Raw genomic sequence first — 19,800 nt, forward strand, 5'->3', positions numbered from 1 at the left:
AGGTAAGTGAACTTATCCACAGTATTCAAAACTGTGAGAAACTACAGAACAAATAAATCAAAGAGAACAAATGGATTCTATTCCTTAGCCTTTGGTTTTTCCTTGAAATAATGTAATCACTGGAGTAATGTAATGCATCTCCTAGATCAGTTTGCCTTTATATTGCTTGGTGCTGTCGTCACCAGTCCTAAGCTCTAAGCAGCTGTGGTTATTATATACTCTTACAGTAAACAATATAGCCTTTCAGAAACTGGCTGCCACTGTGGCTGTCTCCTTATTCGTGGACAGGCTGCAACATAATATTATGGCATTCTTTCTACATGTCAGTGAATATAGATTATGAGCTCATAATTTTATCTTATTAATCTTTGAAAAATTAGCAAATCAGCAAAAGTCTAATGGAAGTTTGGCTCCATCTTGTTTCATAACTTAATGATTAAAAATTGAAAAATTACATTAAAGACCTTACTCACAATTCTGATCTCTATTAATCTTTTAGGGATCACACTTAATATATACAACTGTTTACACTTCAGCAGGAAGATACTCACTGATAAAATCTAATGTCTGACGGATGTAGTTGTAATGTGACCTCAAGTTGTGTTACTTTTAAATAAGAGCTTCTCTGACCTTTGGAATAAGTGAATATGGTAATTTACACCAAAAGATAATATTTACAATCAAAGATTTTGTGAAATAAGACAATAAAAATATAAATTTTTCATTTTCTGTACTGACAGAAATAATGAAAGAGTAGATTGCATTGACTGGATATAGACTTTTTAAAAATTCTGCTATCCTTCCTTTGTTGCATTAGTTGGCTCTTGTCCTGGAACCTTCTTTTTTCTTTTTTTTTGCTTTTTTAAGCATTTTTTTTTCATTTTGCTTTTCAATAGAGAAGCCTTTGCCAATATGGTAATGAGCAAGTCTTTCACATGTAGGATCTGTGTGCGGTAAACCTACTGAGATTACTTGCCCTTGGAAAGAAAATCTTTAAAAATGATTCTTTGCCCCCCAGAATGTGGAATTGAGGTCAAGGGAGGAAATTATGTGTAAGGGGGTGGGGTAAAGGAAATATGACTGTTATTCTATCTTGAAATGCAATTATACTTCTTCAAGGATATTGCTTTACAGTTATGTGAGGATTTGGTTGAAGTAAAAGGAAATGTTAGCCTTGAGAATATTTAGGTAGGACATGATACTTTTCTTCAAGTGTTTCAAGTACTTGTGGAAGAGGAATTATATTTGTTCTACTTAATCCAGAAAGCCAAACTGGGACTTATGGATAGAAGTTACAAAGGGAGATTTAGGCTCAGTAAATGGAAAGCTTCTTAACAACTGGAAAGGAGGTATATTCTTTTTTCACTGAAAGTCTTCACAAGCAAATGCTGTATGACTATTCTTAGTGGTCATCCTATGCCTCTCCTCCTTTTCTCAGCCAAACTTCTAGAAAATGCTGTCTGTAACTCCTCATCTCCACTTTTTTGCTTCCAAGTCATTACCTAAATTTAATTTAATTTAATTCTTTCAAAGGTATCATCCTTCATTCTATTAAATTCCATGTGTTCAATTCAGTAACCAAATCTTGTTGTTTTTCACCTCAAAATCTCTCACCACAATCACTCTTGTCAAGAAACATTCTTGTTACCTTAGCCTGGACAATTGCAATGACCTCTTAATTACTTTTCTTGTATCTAATTGTTCCTAGTTACAATTGATGTTCCTAAAGTCTTACCATGTCATTCCTTTACACAAAAAATTTCAGTGCTTTCCCATTGTCTTTAAAATAAAATATAAATTCCTCTTTTTATTACGATTGAAGTAATTACAACCTGCTAAATTCTATTTTTCTCGGCTATTTATAGAGTCTTCCTACTCATACATTTTATGCAGTGGTCAGATTGCCCTTCTTGCTTTTTCTTATATATAATCCCATACGGAGGAAGCATGGTATATTGATTATTGACTTTGGTTTCAAAGGACTTGATTCAAATTCTGCCTGTGATGCTTAGTACCTGCCACCTTGGGCACATCACATGGTTTCTTTGAGCCTCTATTTCCTCATCTTTGAAATGAAGGGTTTGTATTACATGCCCTCTGAGGTCCCTTCTAATTCTTCATATGTGATCCTATAGTCTTTCACCTTATTATTCTTACAAAGACTAGTAGTACTGGAAATAGGAGGCTTAGTATAAATCAATAGAATCTATAAGATGTATAAAAGAAATCTCACTTTTAATTTAACTAGACATGTAAAACTCAATTACTAGAGTTTCATTATCAAAGAAAGAATAAAAATGATTCATATATTTGTTGATTAAGAGAATTCAAAATAGGATGTAATATAATATGATGAAAAGCAAAGGAAATTGGTATTTCCTCCAAAATAACATAATCTACAAAGCTGAGCAAAGTCATTAGTAATGGTCCTCAAAAGGATCAAAGACTTATTCTTAAGAAAACAGAGATGGTTATGTTCTTTGACATTCAGATTCAGCAAACAAAAGTAACCCTGCAAACAAGTCTGGATTATATGAAAAAAACTTAGTGGTAAATCCATATGTTTACATGCTACTAGAAAGGAATAGAAGTGCAGCACTTTAGAAGCCTCATTTTGTGGGACATTATGAAAGCAAAGAAAGAATACCTTTGAGCTTATACCACTGAAGAATGGAAATCCCAGAGATGTGAGGGATTAGGGAGGAAAAGAAATTAAATTTGCATTTATTGGAATGAGGCACCATAAATGAAGGCCCTTCTGACAAAGAAGTGAAAAAATAGGGAACAGGATTGAATCTGAACCATACATATCTGGATGGACACTATCAGATTAAAACACAATCAATTCCACCTAGCAGTAACCATATCCTGTATTGTGCAGATCTGAGGGTATTTAAAAAAATTTAAGTTGTAATAAAAAGGATAAAATTACAGATATACAAGATAATGACTTTTTATCATTTTCAGTGTTTGGGGAAAGAATTGCAGTTAGGGCCTTTTCATAGTCAGCACTTATAAGTCTCTTTAGGCATATTATGTGTTTATTTATGCATATTATGAGTACATATGCTTATATATTCACATATTCATAGCTCTGTAGTGGAACTTCTACTGTATCAGCAATGTGTATTCCACTTTAAGAACACAGCAGTTCAGATCAACTCTGCTGTTTCTGATTTGGGGAGGTCTAGCATGCCACATTTTAAATTTTATTTTTTTTGGCTTGTTTGCAGCACTGATTCTCAAAAGCAAGCACAAAGGACATGGCCAACTACTATATGTGGACAGGATACTAATAGACACACACAGTAGGGAAGAATCTGAAAGATTTCTGTAGTCTGGAAAACAGCATTTCTTAATAGAATTCATATCTGGATATGCCAGCTAGCAAAGTCAGAAGTCCCAGTTGAGGGGTCCCATCATTTTCATGGATCTAGTCCTCATTCCAATTACCATCCTTATCAAATTCCTCTTGCTGGTATAAATCAGCTCATTTTATAGCAGAGGAACAATAATCCCCAGTCTTAGGTATCAATCTGGGGGAAAAGAATTCAGCTACTATGGACAAGGTATTTAAGAATGTCTTACAGGCCTTTTCACAGGGTATAATACAATGTCTCTTCTGTGAATGTGTTGGTTGACTGAGATTCCAGTCCCCTCCTTTACTCTCAGACTCTCCTTTGTGTATATAGCCATGGATTGACACTGAGCTTCTGAGATATTAACCTTTTAAGAGTTTCTTTTCCCCCAGGTCCTTTAGCATCCCCAAGTATGTTAAATAGATGATTAGCTGCAAATTAGTAAGTGGCAAGAGAAATAGGAAATTTGTGCTGTATGCTACAGTTTGAGGAAACTCCTTTATTACATATCATTTTGCAAATCATCTCAACATGGTTGAACAAGATCATCTACAAAATCAGTACACTGACATTTTCCCTGTCTGTTCTCACTCCACAATTACATGGCTATGAGAATTATTGAGACTGCAAAAAATGTTTTCATTTTCACAGACAAAAAAATGTAATGGAAACATTCTTTTTTAAAAAGATTTAATTTATTTAGTTTGAATTTTACAATTTTTCCCCTAATCTTGCTTTTCTCCCTCCACCCCCCACAGAAAGCAATCTGTTAGTCTTTACATTGTGGAAACCTTCTTAATAAGGGTAATAAGATTATTCCCTTATACCCAAATAGCCTCTATCTTCTTCACTAGCCTAAGAACATCTCAATCTGCTTTTCCAATACTGTCAGTAAAGTTTTTTTTTGTTTGTTCAGTCATTTCAATTGTGACTGACTTTTCATGACCCTATTTGAATTTTCTTGGGAAAGATAATGGAGTGGTGTGCCATTTCCATCTCTGGCTCATTTTACACTTGAGAGAGAGAGAGAGAGAGAGAGAGAGAGAGAGAGAGAGAGAGAGAGAGAGAGAGAGAGAGAGGAAAAGAAGGAAGGAAGGAAGGAAGGAAGGAAGGAAGGAAGGAAGGAAGAAAGAAAAAGAAACTGAGGCAAACAGGGTTTAGTGACTTGCCCAGGTTTATATAGATAGTAAGTGTCTGAGATCAAATTTGAATTCAGGTATTTCTGACTCTAGGCTTAGCATTTTATCCATTGTACCACCTAGCTGCCCCTTCAGTAAAGTTACTTCCTATTTTTTCAGAGGGCTGGAATGTGATAGACTGAAACGAACTGGAAGAAAGGTCATACTTCAATATGTGTTAGTAGAAAAGAATTAAGGTTGCTTCAATTCTAGGCAATGAAGCAATTCTTATGAAGCTGTAGTTCTTTGTTTGGCTCTGCTTTAGAGGGGAAATTAGGTCTTTGTTTAGAAAAAGAATATTCAAAAAAGCCAAGTAGTGTTAACAATTATATAGTAGGTGGGGTGGAAGTGGTATTTTTTCCCTTTCAAGTGGCTTGGATTGATACCAATGTTAGCTCCTCCTCTCTCTTACCTAACCATAATGACTGAATGGAAGTTGTATCAGTCAAACTGTGACTTAGGAAACACCTAGCTTCTCCTTTTTAAAAAAAAATTTATATAGGACATTTTATTTCATTTGTTTTAAGTCCACTATGCTTACTTTTCTTTTTAAAAAAAATATTTATTTTCATCCATATGTACATTCATATTTTCAAGTTACAAAATTTCCCTCCACCCTCCCTTCCCATCCCCCCTCCCCTCAGCAGTAAAATGGCAGGTTAGCATTTTATATACATATTTTGTTAAACATGTTTATAATTTAGTAATTTTTGGCATGAGGAATTATGATTAAAGGAGAGAGATACTTTAGTGTTCATCAGATTCAGAAGGGTTGTTTTTTTCTGTGTTTCATTTTGTTGCTTTTCTTCCTCTGGTTGGGGATAATATAGTCCATAATCAGTCAAATACAGTTGTCCTAGCTCTCTGGACTGCTGCGAGTTGCTGCTTCCATCAAGGTTGTTCATCTCATAATGTTGTTGCTGATGTGTACATTGTTCACTCGGTTCTACTCCCTTCAGCATCAGATCCTGTAAGTCATTCCATGCTTTTCTAGAGTCTTTCCATTTATGGTTTCTTATAAAACAATAATATTCCATGATATTCATGTACCATAATTTGGTTAGCCATTCCCCAACTGATGGGTATCCCCTCATTTTCTAATTCTTTACCACTACAAAAAGAGCTGCTGTGAATATTTTGGAATATGTAGGACTTTCCCCATTTTTTATATTTTCTTCTGGATATAGAACTATAATTGGAATTACTGGGTCAAAGGGTGTAAACAGTTTTATTGCTCTTTGTGCTTAGTTCTACTTTGCTCTCCTGAAGGATTGAATCCATTCACAACTCCACCAGCAATGAATCAATGTCCCAATCCTCCCACAACCTCTCCAACACTGATCATCTTCCCTTTTTCTCATCTTGGCTAATCTAATAGGTGTGAGATGATACTTCATTGTTGTTTTAATTTGCATTTCTCTAATCAATAGTGATTTGTAGCATTTTGATTATGTATAGCTTTAATTTCTTCATTTGAAAACTGTTCATATCCTTTGACCATTTATCAGTTGGGGAGTGACTTGTTATCTTATAAATTTGATGCAATTCTCTATATATTTGAGAAATGAGACTTTATCAGAACTGGGGTTGTGAAAATTGTTTTGCAGCTTTCTGCTTTCCTTCTAATTTTGGCAGCATTGATTTTATTAGTGCAAAAAATTTTAATTTAATATAGTCAAAATCATTTATTTTACAGTTTATAATGTGCTCTAATACTTGTTTGGTCATAAATGTATCCCTTTTCCATAGATCAGATAGAGCATTTTTGGTCTATTAATTTATCTATGGTATCACTCTTTATGCATAAATCTTGTACCCATTTTGACCTTATTTTGGCATGGGATGTGAGATGTGGATCAATGCCTAGTTTTTTCCGTACTATTTTCCAGTTTTCCCAACGATTTTTGTCAAATAGTGCATTCTTATCCAAGAGATTGATGTCTTTGGGTTTGTCATATAGTAGATTGTTGTAGTCATTTGCTGTGGTTTGTTTTGAACCTATCCTAATCCACTGATCCTTTACTCTATTTCCTAACCAGAAACAGGCAGTTTTGATGACTGCTGCTTTACAGTATAGTTTTAGATCCCTTGCTATTCTTGATCTTTTGTTGCTCCAGATGAATTTTGTTACTATTTTGTCTAGCTAGCTAACATAGATATTTGGTAGTTTGATCAGTTTGACACTGAATACGTAGTTTAATTTGGGTAGAATTGTCATTTTATTATATTAGCTTAACCTAACCATGAACATTTGATATTTTTCCAATTATTTAGATCTGACTTTATTTGGGTGAGAAGTGCTTTATGATTGTGTTCATATAGTTTCTGGGTTTGTCTTTGGAGGTAGATTGCCAAATATTTAATGTCGTCTACAGTTATTTTAAATGGAATTTCTCTATCTCTTGCTCTTGGACTTTGTGCTTCATATACAGAAATGCTGATATTTATGTGAGTTTATTTCATATCCTGCTGCTTTGCTGAATTTGTTAATTATTTCAAGGAGTTTTTTAGATTATTTTCTTGGATTCTCTATGTATACCATCATATAATCTGCAAGCAGTGAAATTTTTTCTTCATCATTGCCAATTCTGATTCCTTCAATTCCTTTTTCTTTTCTTAATGCTAAAGCATTGCTAATACCATATTGAATAGCAATGCTGACAATTAGCATCCTTTTTTCAACCCTGATTTTATTGAAAATGCTCCTAGTTTATCTCCATTATATGATAGATATTACTTATTATTTTAAGAAAAACTCCATTTATTCTTATACTTTCTAATGTTTTAAAGAGGTATGGATATTTTATTTTATCAAAGGCTTTTTCAACATCTGTTGAGATAATCATATGATTTCTGTTGGTTTTGCAATTGATATGTTTAATTATGTTGAGTGTTTTCCTAATGTTGAACTATCCCTGCCTGCCTGGTATAAATCCAACCTGATCATGGCATATTAACCTGGTAATAACTTGCTATTGTCTCATTGCTAAGTTTTTATTAAATATTTTTGCATCAATATTCTTTAGGGAAATTTGTCTACAATTTTGTCAGTTTGGATTCTCCTGGTTTAGATCAGTATTCTGTTGGTGTCATAAAAGGAATTGGGCAGAACTCCTTCCTGTCCTATTTTTTAAATAGCTTATGTAGAACAGGAATTAATTGTTCCTTAAATGTTTGATAGAATTCACTTGTAAATCCAACTGGACTGGAGACTTTTTCTTATGGAGTTAATTGATGGTTTCCTCAATTTCTTTTTCTGATATTTAAGTAACAAATTAAGTAATTTATTTCCTCTTCTGTTAATCTGGGCAGTGTGTATTTTTGTAAATATCCATTTCACTCAAGTCATCCAATTTATTGGCATATAGTTCGGCAAAGTAGCTCTGAATTATCTCTTTAATTTCCTCCTCATTGGTGGTTAGTTCACCCCTTTTCATTTTTTGATACTAGTGATTTTGTTACCTTCTTTCTTTTTTTAAAAAATCAGATTAACCAAAGGTTTGCCTATTTTATTGGTTTTTCATAAAACTAACTCTTAGTTTTATTTATGGGATCAGTGATTGTCTTGCTTTTGATTTTATTAATCTTTCCCTTGACTTTCAGAATTTCAAATTTGTATTTAATTTGTTCTTTTTCTAGTTTTTTTGGTTGCATACCCAATTCATTGATCTCCTCTTTCTCTATTTTATTCATATAGGCATTCAGAGATATAAAGTTTTCCCTCAAAACTGCCTTAGCTACATACCATAAATTTGGATATGATAGCTTGTTATTTTCATTTTCTTGAATATAATTATTGATCATTTCTATTATTTGCTGTTTGATCCATCCATTGCTTAAAATGAAGTTATTTAATTTCCAGTTAGCTTTTGGTTTATATTTCCATAACCCTTTATTACATGTATTTTTATTACATCATAGTCTGAGAAGTGTGTATTTATTAGTTCTGCCTTTCTCCATTTGAATAAAAGGTTTTTTTGGTCCTTAGTACTTGGTCAATTTTGGATAGGTGCTATGTATTGCTGAGAAAAGGCATATTCCTTTCTATCCCATTAAGTTTTCTCCAGAGGTCTATCATCTACAATTTTAAAGATTTCATTAACCTTCTTCCTTCTTGTTTCTATTTCTAAGAGAGGGAGATTGAAGTTTTCCATTATTTTTAAATTTCTCAATAAATATTTATTGATTTATTAATTAATATTTAGATAGTAAAATTATACCTTTAATCTAATTTCTTTTTCAATTTAAATTTATTTATTTAGAATTTTACAATTTCTTCCTAATCTCACTTCCCCCCCACCATTCACAGAAGGCAGTCTGTTAGTCTTTACATTGTTTCCATGATACACTGATCTCAGTTGAATGTGATGAGAGATAAATCATATCCTTAAAAAAATAAAGTATAAGAAATAGCAAAATTACATAATAAGATATTTTTTTTAAAATTAAAGGTAATAGATTTTCAGACTCCACAATTCTTTCTCTGAATACACATGGTAGTCTCCATAGCAGATATCCCAAAATTGGGTCTGATTGCTGCACTAATGGAATGAGTAATATCATTAAGGTTGATCATCACCTACATGTTGTTATTAGGGTGTAACCAGTGTTCTTCTGGTTCTGCTCATCTCTTTCAACATGAGTTCATACAAATCCTTCCAGGCTTCCCTGCAGTAGTGTTCCATATACCACAGTTTATTAAGCCATTCCCCAATCAATGGACATTCATTCAAATTTCCAATTCTTTGCCACCACAAACAGGGCTGCTATGAATATTTTTGTGTAAGTGATGTTTTTACCTTTTTTCATCTTCTCTTTAGGGAATAGACCTAGTAGTGGTATTGCTGGATCAAAGGGTATGCACATTTTTGTTGCCCTTTGGATGAAATTCCAAATTGCTCTCCAGAAAGGTTGGATGAGTTCACAGCTCCACCAACAGTGTATTAGTGTCCCAGATTTCCCACATCCCTTCCAATATTGATCATTGTCCTTTCTGTCATATAGGCCAGTCTGAGAGGTATGAAGTGGTACTTCAGAGATGCTTTAATTTGTATTTCTCTAAATAGTAATGATTTAGAACAATTTTTCATATGACTATGGATCGCTTTGATTTCCTCATCTGTAAATTGCCTTTGCATATCATTTGACCAATTGGAGAATGGCTTATTTTGGAAGATTTGATTCAGTTCTCTGTATATTTTAAAAATGAGTCCTTTATCAGAAGTACTAGTTGTAAACATTATTTCCCAATTTACTACACTTCTTTTAATCTTGCTTACAGTGGTTTTCTCTGTGCAAAAGTTTTTAGTTTATCTTTTTTAAAGATTTTATTTATTTTGATTTTACAGTTTTTTCTCCCTATTCTTGCTTCCCTCTCCCCATCCCCCACAGAAGGCAGTCTGTTGGTCTTTACATTGTTTCCATGGTATGCATTGATCCAAATTGAATATGAGGAGAGAGAAATCATATCCTTAAAGGAAGAAACACAAAGTATTAGAGATAGCAAGATCAGACACTAAGATATCAGGTTTTTTTCTAAATTAAAGGTAATAGTTCTTGTTCTTTGTTCAAACTCCACATTTCTTTCTTTTTTATTATTTATTTTTACTTAAAGAATTTATTTATTTTGTTTTACAATTTTCCCCTATTCTTACTTCCCTTCCCCCACCCCCCACAGAAGGCAAATTGCCAGTCTTTGCATTGTTTCCATGATATACATTGAACCAAATTGAATGTGATGAGAGAGAAATCATTCCCTTAAAGAAGAAACATCAAGTATAAGAGATAGCAAGATCAGACAATAAGATATGAGTTTTTTCCTAAATTAAAGGTAATACTTGGTCTTTGTTCAAATTCCATAGTTCTTTCTCTGGATACAGATGGTATTCTCCATTGCATACAGCCCCAAATTATCCCTGATTGTTGCACTGATGGAATATGTGAGTCCATCAAGGTTGATCATGACCCCCATGTTGCTTTTAGGGTGTACAGTGTTTTTCTGGTTCTGCTCATCTCACTTAGCATCAGTTCATGCAAATCCCACCAGTCTTCTCTGAATTCCCATCCCTCCTGGTTTCTAATAGAACAATAGTGTTACATGACATACATATACCACAGTTTGTTAAGCCATTTCCCCAATTGAAAGACATTTACCTGATTTCAAATTCTTTGCCACCATAAACAGGGCTGCTATGAATATTTTTTGTACAAGTGATGTTTTTACCCTTTTTCATCATCTCTTCAGGGTAGAGACCCAGTAGTAGGTATGCACATTTTTGTTGCCCTTTGGCTAGTTCCAGATTGCTCTCCAGAAAGGTTGGATGAGTTCACAGTTCCACCAACAATGTATTAGTGTCCCAGATTTCCCACAACCCTTCCAACAATGATCATTGTCCTTTCTGGTCATATTGACTTGTCTGAGAGGTGTAAGGTGGTACCTCAAAGAAGCTTTAATTTGTATTTCTCTAATAAGTAATAATTTAGAGCAATTTTTCATATGACTATGGATCACTTTGATCTCCTTATCTTTAAATTGACTTTGCATATCCTTTGACCATTTGTCACTTGGGGAATGGCTTTTTTTTAAAAAATTAACTTATTTCTCTGTATATTTTAGAAATGATTCCTTTGTCAGTAATACTAGTTATAAAGATTATTTCCCAATTTACTACATTTCTTTTGATCTTGGTTACTGTGGTTTTGTCTGTGCAAAAGCTTTTTAATTTAGTGTAATCAAAATCATCTAGTTGGTTTTTAGTGATGTTTTCTAACTCTAATTTCTTAGTCATAAACTCTTTCCTTTCCATAGATCTGACAGGTAAAATACTCCCTGATCTTCTAGTTTCTTTATAATATTGTTTTTTATGTCTAAATCCTATATCTATTTTTACCTTTTCTTGGTATAGGGTGTGAGGTGTTGGTCTAATCTAAATTCATTCCATACTAACTTCCAATTTTCCCAGCAGTTTTTTATTGAAGAGAGAGTTTTTATCCCAATAGCTGGACTCTTTGGGTTTATCAAACAGCAGATTATTATAATTGTTTCCTGCTATTGCACCTAGTCTATTCCAATAGTCCACCACTCTATTTCTTAGCCAATACCAGACATTTTTGATGACTGATACTTTATAATATAATTTTAGATCTGGTAGGGCTAAGCAATCTTCTTTTGCACTTTTTCATTGAATTCCTAGAAATTCTTGACTATTTATTTCTCTTTATGACTTTACTTAATACTTTTTCTAACTCATTAAAGAAATTTTTGGGAATTTGATTGGTAGGGCACTAAACAGGTAGTTTAGTTTTGGTAGAATTGTCATTTTTATTATGTTTGCTTGACTTATCCATGAGCAGTTGATGTTTGCTCAGTTATTTAATTCTGATTTTTTGTGTGATAAGTGTTTTGTTATTGTTTTCAAAAAGTTTCAAAAAAGTAGACTCCCAGGTATTTCATATTACTTTGAATGGGATTTCTCTTTCTAGCTCTTCCTGCTGCATCTTGCTAGTCACATATAGAAAAGTTGAGAATTTATGATGGTTTGTTTTCTATCCTGCAGCTTTTCTAAAATTGCTAATTGTTTCCAGGAGTTTTGGGGATGATTTCTTGGGATTCTCTAAGTATACCATCATGTCATCTGCAAAGAGTGAGAGTTTTGTCTCTTCTTTCCCAATTCTAATTCTTTCAATTTCTTTTTTCTTCTCTTATTGGTGAAGCTAACATTTCTAATACAACATTGAACAGTAGTGGTGATAATAGGCATCCTTGTTTCATTCCTGATCTTATTGGGAATGCCTCTAACCTCTCCCCATTGAATAGATACTGATTATTATTCTAAGGAACAGTTCATTTATTCCTACACTCTCTAGTGTTTTTAGTAGGAGTGGGTGCTATATTTTGTCAAAAGCTTTTTCAGCATCTATTGATATAATCATCTAATTTCTGATAGATTTGTTGTTGATATAATTAATTTTACTAAAAGTTTTCCTAATATTGAACCAACCCTGCATTCCTCTGATAAATCCTACTTGGTCATAGTGTATTATCCTAGTGATAACTTGTAGTCTTTTTGCTAAAATTTTATTTAAGATTTTTGCATCTATATTCATCAGGGAGATAGGTCTATAATTTTCTTTCTCTGTTTTAACTCTTCCTGTTTTCAGGGTCAGCACCATATTGATGTCATAGAAAGAGTTAGGCAGAGTTCCATCTTCACCTGTTTTTCCAAAGAGTTTATATAGAATTGGAACCAATTGTTCCTTAAATGTTTGGTAGAATTCACTTGTGAGTTCAATGATGGCTTGTTGAATTTCTTTTTCTGAGATAGGGTTGTTTAGGAATTTAATCTCCTTTTTATATATATTTTGGTAAATATTTGTCCATTTCACTTTGCTTGTCAAATTTATTGGCATAGAATTGGGCAAAATAATTCTGAATTATTACTTTAATTTCCTCCTCATTGGTGGTGAGTTCACCTTTTTCATTTATGATACTAGCACTTTGGTTTTCTTCTTTCATTTTTTTAAATCAAATTGACCAGAAGTTTATCAATTTTATTGGTTTTTTCATAAAATCACCTCTTGGTTTTATTTATTAATTCAATAGTTTTTTGCTTTTAATTTTATTAATTTCTCCTTTAATTTCTCTGGCTAAGTATATTCTCTCTAATAGAGTTACAATCCTTGAGAGTTATTAGAGTCTTTCTCCCATGTTGGGATATAGGAAGTTTTATAACATTGGGTTGCAGTCTCATGATAAGTCATGAGTGTAAATCAATTCTGTCTAAGTATATTCTCTGTGATAGAGTTACAGTTCTCTAGAGTTATGAGAATTTTTTCCCATGCTGGGATATAGCCACTTTCATCTTACTGGATAGCAGTTTTTTTCTTTACCCTCCCCCCATTTTTTAACCTTTTCATGTGTCTCTTGGACCTCCTGTTTGATGTCCAAATTTTCTATTTAGCTCTAGGTTTTTCAACAGGAATTGTTGGAAGTCTCCATTTCGTTAAATGTCCATCTTTTCTCCTGAAAGAGAAGGCTCAGCTTTGTGAGATAGTGGATTCTTGACTGCCTTCCAAGCCCCCTTGCTCTTCAGAATATCCCATTCCAAGCCATTTGATCCTTTAAATGCTGATGCAGCCAGGTCCTGCATAATCCTTACTGTGGCTCCTTGGTGTTTAAATTGTTTCTTTCTGGCTGCTTACAGGATTTTCTTTTTTTCTGATAGTTCTGGAATTTGCCCACAACATTCCTTGCCATTTTCATTTTAGGATCTTTTCTGGAGTTTTCGATGTATTCTTTCAATAACTATTTTGCCTTCTGATTCCATGATATCAGGGCAATTTTGCATTACTAAAACCTGTAATATTAAGTATAGGCTTTTTTTTCTCTTCAATGTTTCTCAGGTTGTCCCTTCTCGATGTATTCTCTATGTCAGTGGTTTTGCCGATGAGGTATTTTATATTTTCTTCTATTTTTTCTATTTTTGATGTTGTTTACAAGGCTCTTGCTGTCTCATGAAGTCATTCGTTTCCACAGACTCCATTCTTTTTTTAGAGAAGAATTTTCTTCATTTACCTTTGCAACTCCTTTTCCAATTGGTCAGTTCTATTTTTCAAAGTGTCTTCCATTTGACCAGTTGAGGTTTTGAGAGAATTATTTTCTTTTTGCATTTGTCCAGTGCTATTTTCCAATGATTTGTTTTCTTGTTGCAAGGTCTTAATCTTTTCTTGGGTTTCTTTTCTCAAGTTTTCCAATTGATTTTTGAACTACTTCCTTATTTCCTCAAGGAGGGTTTTCTGTGCTGGACACCATACAATATTCTCCTCAGAGTTTTCTGGGTCTTTCTGAGTTAGGGTCATTTCCTTCTAGGAATTTTTCTATCACCCCCCCCTTTCTACTGGCCTTTCTTCATTTTTCTAAGATCTTATTTTTGGGGAGGGGTTCATTCATAGAGGTCTGGCATTGGGATCCCTAGTGGCTTTAATCATTAAGTGTAATTTCTCCAGCTGGCCAGTAGCAGGTGCTGGTTGCTTTCTCTGGAGTGTCTGTAACCTTGATTAAGGCCTTCTCCCTTGTCCTGGAAGGAGTGGTTGAAGCTGTTAAATACTTTTGTCTTTGATCAGTGATGGTCTATACCCTAGGGTGAGGTACTCCCTCTCCCTATTGTCACCCGAGGTGGTTCTGCTACTCACGCACTTGGGGCAGAAGTAATCTATAATTGTGTTTGTTCTGTAGAGAGACTTCAGTTGAAGTGCAGGTGGGACTCTGAGTTCCTCCAGGCCAGAGGGGCTCAGGGATCGTCCTCTGCAACTCTCCTGCCCAGGAACTCTCCCTCTAGCCCTGCTGGCAAGCTCCATGTGACACCACCAATGTCCCTGCTCCCCGGTTGACCCAAGCTCCCGAGGTCAACCGGGCTATAGCCCTGTCAATAATCAAGGTGGTCCTGTTCTCTGGCCCTCAGGCCCCCAGGCCCCTGGGCTCCAGACTAGCTGCTAATCAGGCTAATGCATGGCTAATCCAGGCTTCTAGACTCTCACAGGTCTGACCCTCCTGTATCTGTACCTATCTGAGACTTAAGAAACAAAGGAAGGTGTGAAAGAGTGATTGTGGAAGACAAATCCTGTGTTTGGTGTTCTTCTCATTTCTTTTCTTTCAGTGTTTGCTGATGAGATTTCTGTTAAGAGGTTTGTTTCATATTATTTATGAGGGAAGATCAGGAAATCAGTACTATGCCTGTCTTCTTGCGACCATCTTGGCCAGAAGTTCTTTTTAATTTAGTGTAATCAAAATTATCTAGTTAGTTTTTAATGGTGTTCTCCATCTCTTCCTTGGTCATAAATTGCTTCCCTTTCCATAGATCTGACAGGTAAACTATTCCTTGATCTCCTAGTTTGCTTATAATATTGGTTTGTTTTTTTTTTTTGTCTAAAGCCTGTATCCATTTTTATCTTATCTTGGTATAGGGTATGAGGTGTTGGTCTTATCCAAGTTTCTTCCATACCAACTTCCAATTTTTCCAATATTTTTTATCAAAGAGAGAGTTTTTATCCCAATAGCTGGACTCTTTGGGATAATCAAATAGCAGATTACTATAATCATTTCCTGCTGTTGCACCTAGTCTATTCCACTGATCCACCACTTTATTTCTTAGCCAATACCAGATCGTTTCTATGACTGATGCTTTATAATATAATTTTAGATCTGGTAGGGCTAAGCCATCTTCTTTTGCACTTTTTTTCATTAAATCCCTCAATTCTCGACTTTTTTATTTCTTCATATGAATTTACTTTCAATTTTTTCTTAGTAAAGTAATTTATTGGAATTTTGATTGTTAGAGCACTAAACAAGTAGTTTAATTTTGGTAGAATTGTCATTTTTATTATATTACCCGGGCCTATCCATGAGCAGTTGATATTGCCCAGTTATTTAAATCTGATTTTATTTGTGTGAGAAGTATTTTGTAATTGTTTTCAAAACACTTCTGAGTCTGCTTTGGCTGGTACACTCCCAAGTAGTTTATATTGTCTGAAGTTATTTTGAGTAAGATTTCTCTTTCTAGTTCTTTCTGGTGCATCTTGCTAGTTATGTATAGAAATGTTGAGGATTTATGAGGGTTTATTTTATATCTTGTGAGTTTGCTAAAGTTGCTAATTATTTCTAGTAGTTTTTAAGTGGTTTTTCTTCGGATTCTCTAGGTATACCATCGTGTCATCTGCAAAGAGTGAGAGTTTTATCTCTCCTTCACAATTCTAATTCTTTCAATTTCTTTTTCTTCTCTTATTGCTGAAGCTAACATATTGAATAGTAGTGGTGATAATAGGCATCCTTGTTTAACCCCTGATCTTATTGGGAATGCCTCTGGTCTATCCTCATTGCATATAATGCTTGTTGATGGCTGCAGATAGATGAGGTCTCCCATTATTAAAGTTATACTGTCCATGTCTCTTTGTTATTCACTCAGCTTTTCCTCTAGAAATCTGGATGCTATACCACTAGGTGCATACATTTTTAGTAATGATATAGCTTCATTACCCATGATGCCTTTTAAGATGATGTAGTTTCCTTCCTTATCCTTTTTACTGAGTATGATTTTTCCTTTAGCTTTGTCTGTGATTAGGATAGCTATCCAATTTTTTTTTTATTTATAAAAACCAAGGTCTCCCACTCCATCTATGGCCATCTCCAGTTGTCCTGATCCATATCTTGCTACTGGACCCAGGTGGTTCCAGAAGAGAAAGTGAAGCTGGTGACATTGCACAGCATTTCCTCACTTAAATCAATTCACTTGCATGTCATGGTATCAACCTCCCTATTATCATTGTCTTCTTTAAAAACAAAAACTAAACAGCAACAACAGTTCCTCCTGTATCTGTACCTATCTGAGACCTAAGAAACAAAGGAAGGTGTGAAAGAGTGAATACAAGATTACTACTTTGTATTTCTGTCTATTTTATCTATATTTTAAAACATAATTTAATTATTAAAACATTGCCTAATAAGATTTCTTCCTTGAATGGAAAGAGCTAGTAAATGTTGCTAATTGTTGGAAATGTCTTTAAAGCAGGAGCAGCATTGGTCCTATTGGTAGTGAGCAGATTTTGGCAGGGTCTTCTGATCATAGGAGACTATATTAGTCTTCAATAAAGTTAGATGTTCAAAGAATATGGTTTACAAGTCATTAAAACATTACTAGTACTTCAGGATGGAGAAGAGTATAGAGAGTGTGGTTTTGGATTCAAAGAAAACATTTAATTTCTGTTTAAAAGAATCAAATACCTTCTGTCAATTTCTCCCATTTTCTTGTTTCCTTTTCCCCTTCTTGGTCCCCATCACAAGGGCCATTCTTAGGATACTTTCTGAAATATCAAATATGTGATACTTTTCATGGAATTTTTTTTTTTTGATGAAAGAAGCCAGAAAGTGGTCGAGTAGCACATCCCTATAGGAATCTATCATTAGGAATGTCCTCAGACTATCTTTTTATTTTTTTATTTTATTTTTTTTTTAGATTTTTGCAAGGCAAACGAGGTTAAGTGGCTTGCCCAATGCCACACAGCTAGGTAAGTATTAAGTGTCTGAGACCAGATTTGAACCCAGGTACTCCTGACTCCAGGGCCGGTGCTTTATCCACTACGCCACCTAGCCGCCCCCAGACTATCTTTTTAAAGCTTCCAAAGAAATTATTTTATTTTCCTTTGCTAATGTGTCCAAACACTCTTTTTGGTTCTTGCCCTTACCACTGACCCAGGGAAGCTGATTTTTCCAAACAGTCTTTCTTTAAGTCAAAGCAGTTAGGCAGAGAGAGAAAGAATACCAAACATATCTTTTGTCATCCAGTATTAAAAATAGTTATAGCCTTGAGTTAACTATGCATTACCAGGAACTTAGGACAACTCAAGGTCTCTTCTGGCAAACTTTTGTCATTGTATATAGGAGGGGGTGAGAAAGTGAAAGACCAACAAGAGAAACAAAATTTTCAGGATGGTCAGAACTTTAATCTTCCCTCATTGTTCAAAACCCTAAATTAAAAATGAATAAAATACCTTCAGAGCTCCAAGAATCAATGTTTCTTATCTATTCCCTTATCTATTCACCCTCAAAAGACAAATGGGTCTTATACATTAATATCTCCTTGGAAGGGAAATTTATATGAGTTCATGCCTAAGTGTTACATAGCCAGAACAGGAATGCTTTACTTTTTTTTTTTTTTTGAAGTTGAAATATATTTCCTCTTTTCTCTCAGTGAGTAGTGGCATCAGACCTAACCCTTCTAAGTATCCTTGTGGAATCATTTTTCATTTTTTTGTGTGCTATTAGTTTTTTCCTTGACCAGAGAGATAATTTATTATGTTCTCGGGGCCAAACATAATAAACTTATCTTTAATCCTTATAATTTCAGTTGCCCTTATTTAAGAAAGTAATATAGAAAAGAAAGACAATGCCCAAATAGTTTTTAGTACAAGAAGTTATTGCCAAATTTAATGGAGATATCCGATAAGTTTTAGTTCTCTACAGCTCAGATTTTGTTGTTCATTTGTTCAGTCCTGTGTGACTCTTTGTGACCAGTTGTCCATAGGATGTTCTTGATAAAGATACTGGAGTGGTTTGCCATTTTCTTCTCCAGTCACATATGAATTCTGGTCTTTCTGATTTCAGATCCAATGCTCTGTCCACCTAGCTGCCCAGGTCAGGACTATTTCAAACTGCCCACCAGTTTCATTCTCCCCAGGAGTAGGGAATATGATCAATATAAAACACCTACCAGTTGATCTGTGTTTCGTTAATATCATTTCAAATCAAATGGCCTAGGTTCAAAACAAGACAATGCTATGTTTATCATTCTTATTATCTTAGACATTTTACTTTAGCTGTTTTCAATTCACATCACCCAGAAACTTTCTGCTACTGTGTCCTCCTTCTCTTCAGTCTCATTGATAATTCAAACCCTTCCACAAGCAAGTGGTCCCATTCCATCTGGTCCTTTCCAGAGGTTTTTCCCCCCTCTATTGTCCCGAAACTCTCACTTATCTTAAGTCCCTCCCTGTATAAAGTCTTCTTCCCCATTGCCTATAAACATGCCTATGCCATCCTTATCCTCAAAAAAACCCCTTCACTTTATCTATTCCTATTAGCTATCATCTCATATTTCTTCACTCTTTTGTAATAAACCCCTTGAAAAGGCATCTATAATAGGTGCCTCCACTTCTTTGCTCTTACTTTATTTCTGTACAGTTTGGCTCCCAATCTTATCACTCAACCAAAACTACTCTCTCCAACCTTACTTAGAATCTATAATTGCCAACTATCCTCAGTCCTCAATCTCTTGACCTCTCTTCAGCTTTGGACAGTGTCAAACACCCTCTTTTTGATACTCTCATCTATCTGGTCTTTCATTTATTTATTTATTTATTTATTTATTTATTTGTTCATTTATTTGTTTGTTTGTTTGTTTGTTTTTGCAAGGCATTGGTGTTAAGTGGCTTGTCCAAGGTCACACAGCTAGGTATTATCAAGTGTCTGAGGATGGATTTGAACTCAAGTACTCCTGACTCCAGGGCTGATGCTCTATCCACTGCTCCACCTAGCCACCCCATCTTTCTGTTTTTTTGAGACAATTTTATTTCTTGTCTCTACTCCTATTTGATCACTCCTTATTCTCTTTCAGTGTATCTTCATCTTGACCAAGCCCACTAACAGTAGTTCTCCCCCATTGCTTTATCCTCAACTCTCTTATCTCCTCTTTCTATAGTTTATTTAGTGATCT

The 19,800-nt window shown here is 34.4% G+C and overlaps 1 protein-coding gene across 7 annotated transcripts in view; it reads left to right on the forward strand.

Annotated features, from left to right (window-relative positions):
- Nucleotides 1-19,800, forward strand: part of MOB3B (MOB kinase activator 3B) — a 286,933-nt gene that overhangs the window by 248,331 nt on the left and 18,802 nt on the right. For 5 of the 7 annotated variants that reach the window (XM_074200345.1, XM_074200346.1, XM_074200348.1 and 2 more), the window contains one exon: nt 17,545-19,429. The exons of the other annotated variants lie outside the window; for them this stretch is intronic. In XM_074200345.1, the coding sequence (XP_074056446.1) occupies nt 17,545-17,607 (63 nt within the window). In that variant the 3' untranslated portion in view covers nt 17,608-19,429. Of the gene's footprint in view, nt 1-17,544; nt 19,430-19,800 lie in introns of those variants that run through there. 7 annotated transcript variants of the gene reach the window in all.

This window comes from Macrotis lagotis, chromosome X (genome assembly GCF_037893015.1).
Source record: "Macrotis lagotis isolate mMagLag1 chromosome X, bilby.v1.9.chrom.fasta, whole genome shotgun sequence".
Classification (NCBI taxonomy): Eukaryota; Metazoa; Chordata; class Mammalia; order Peramelemorphia; family Peramelidae; genus Macrotis; species Macrotis lagotis.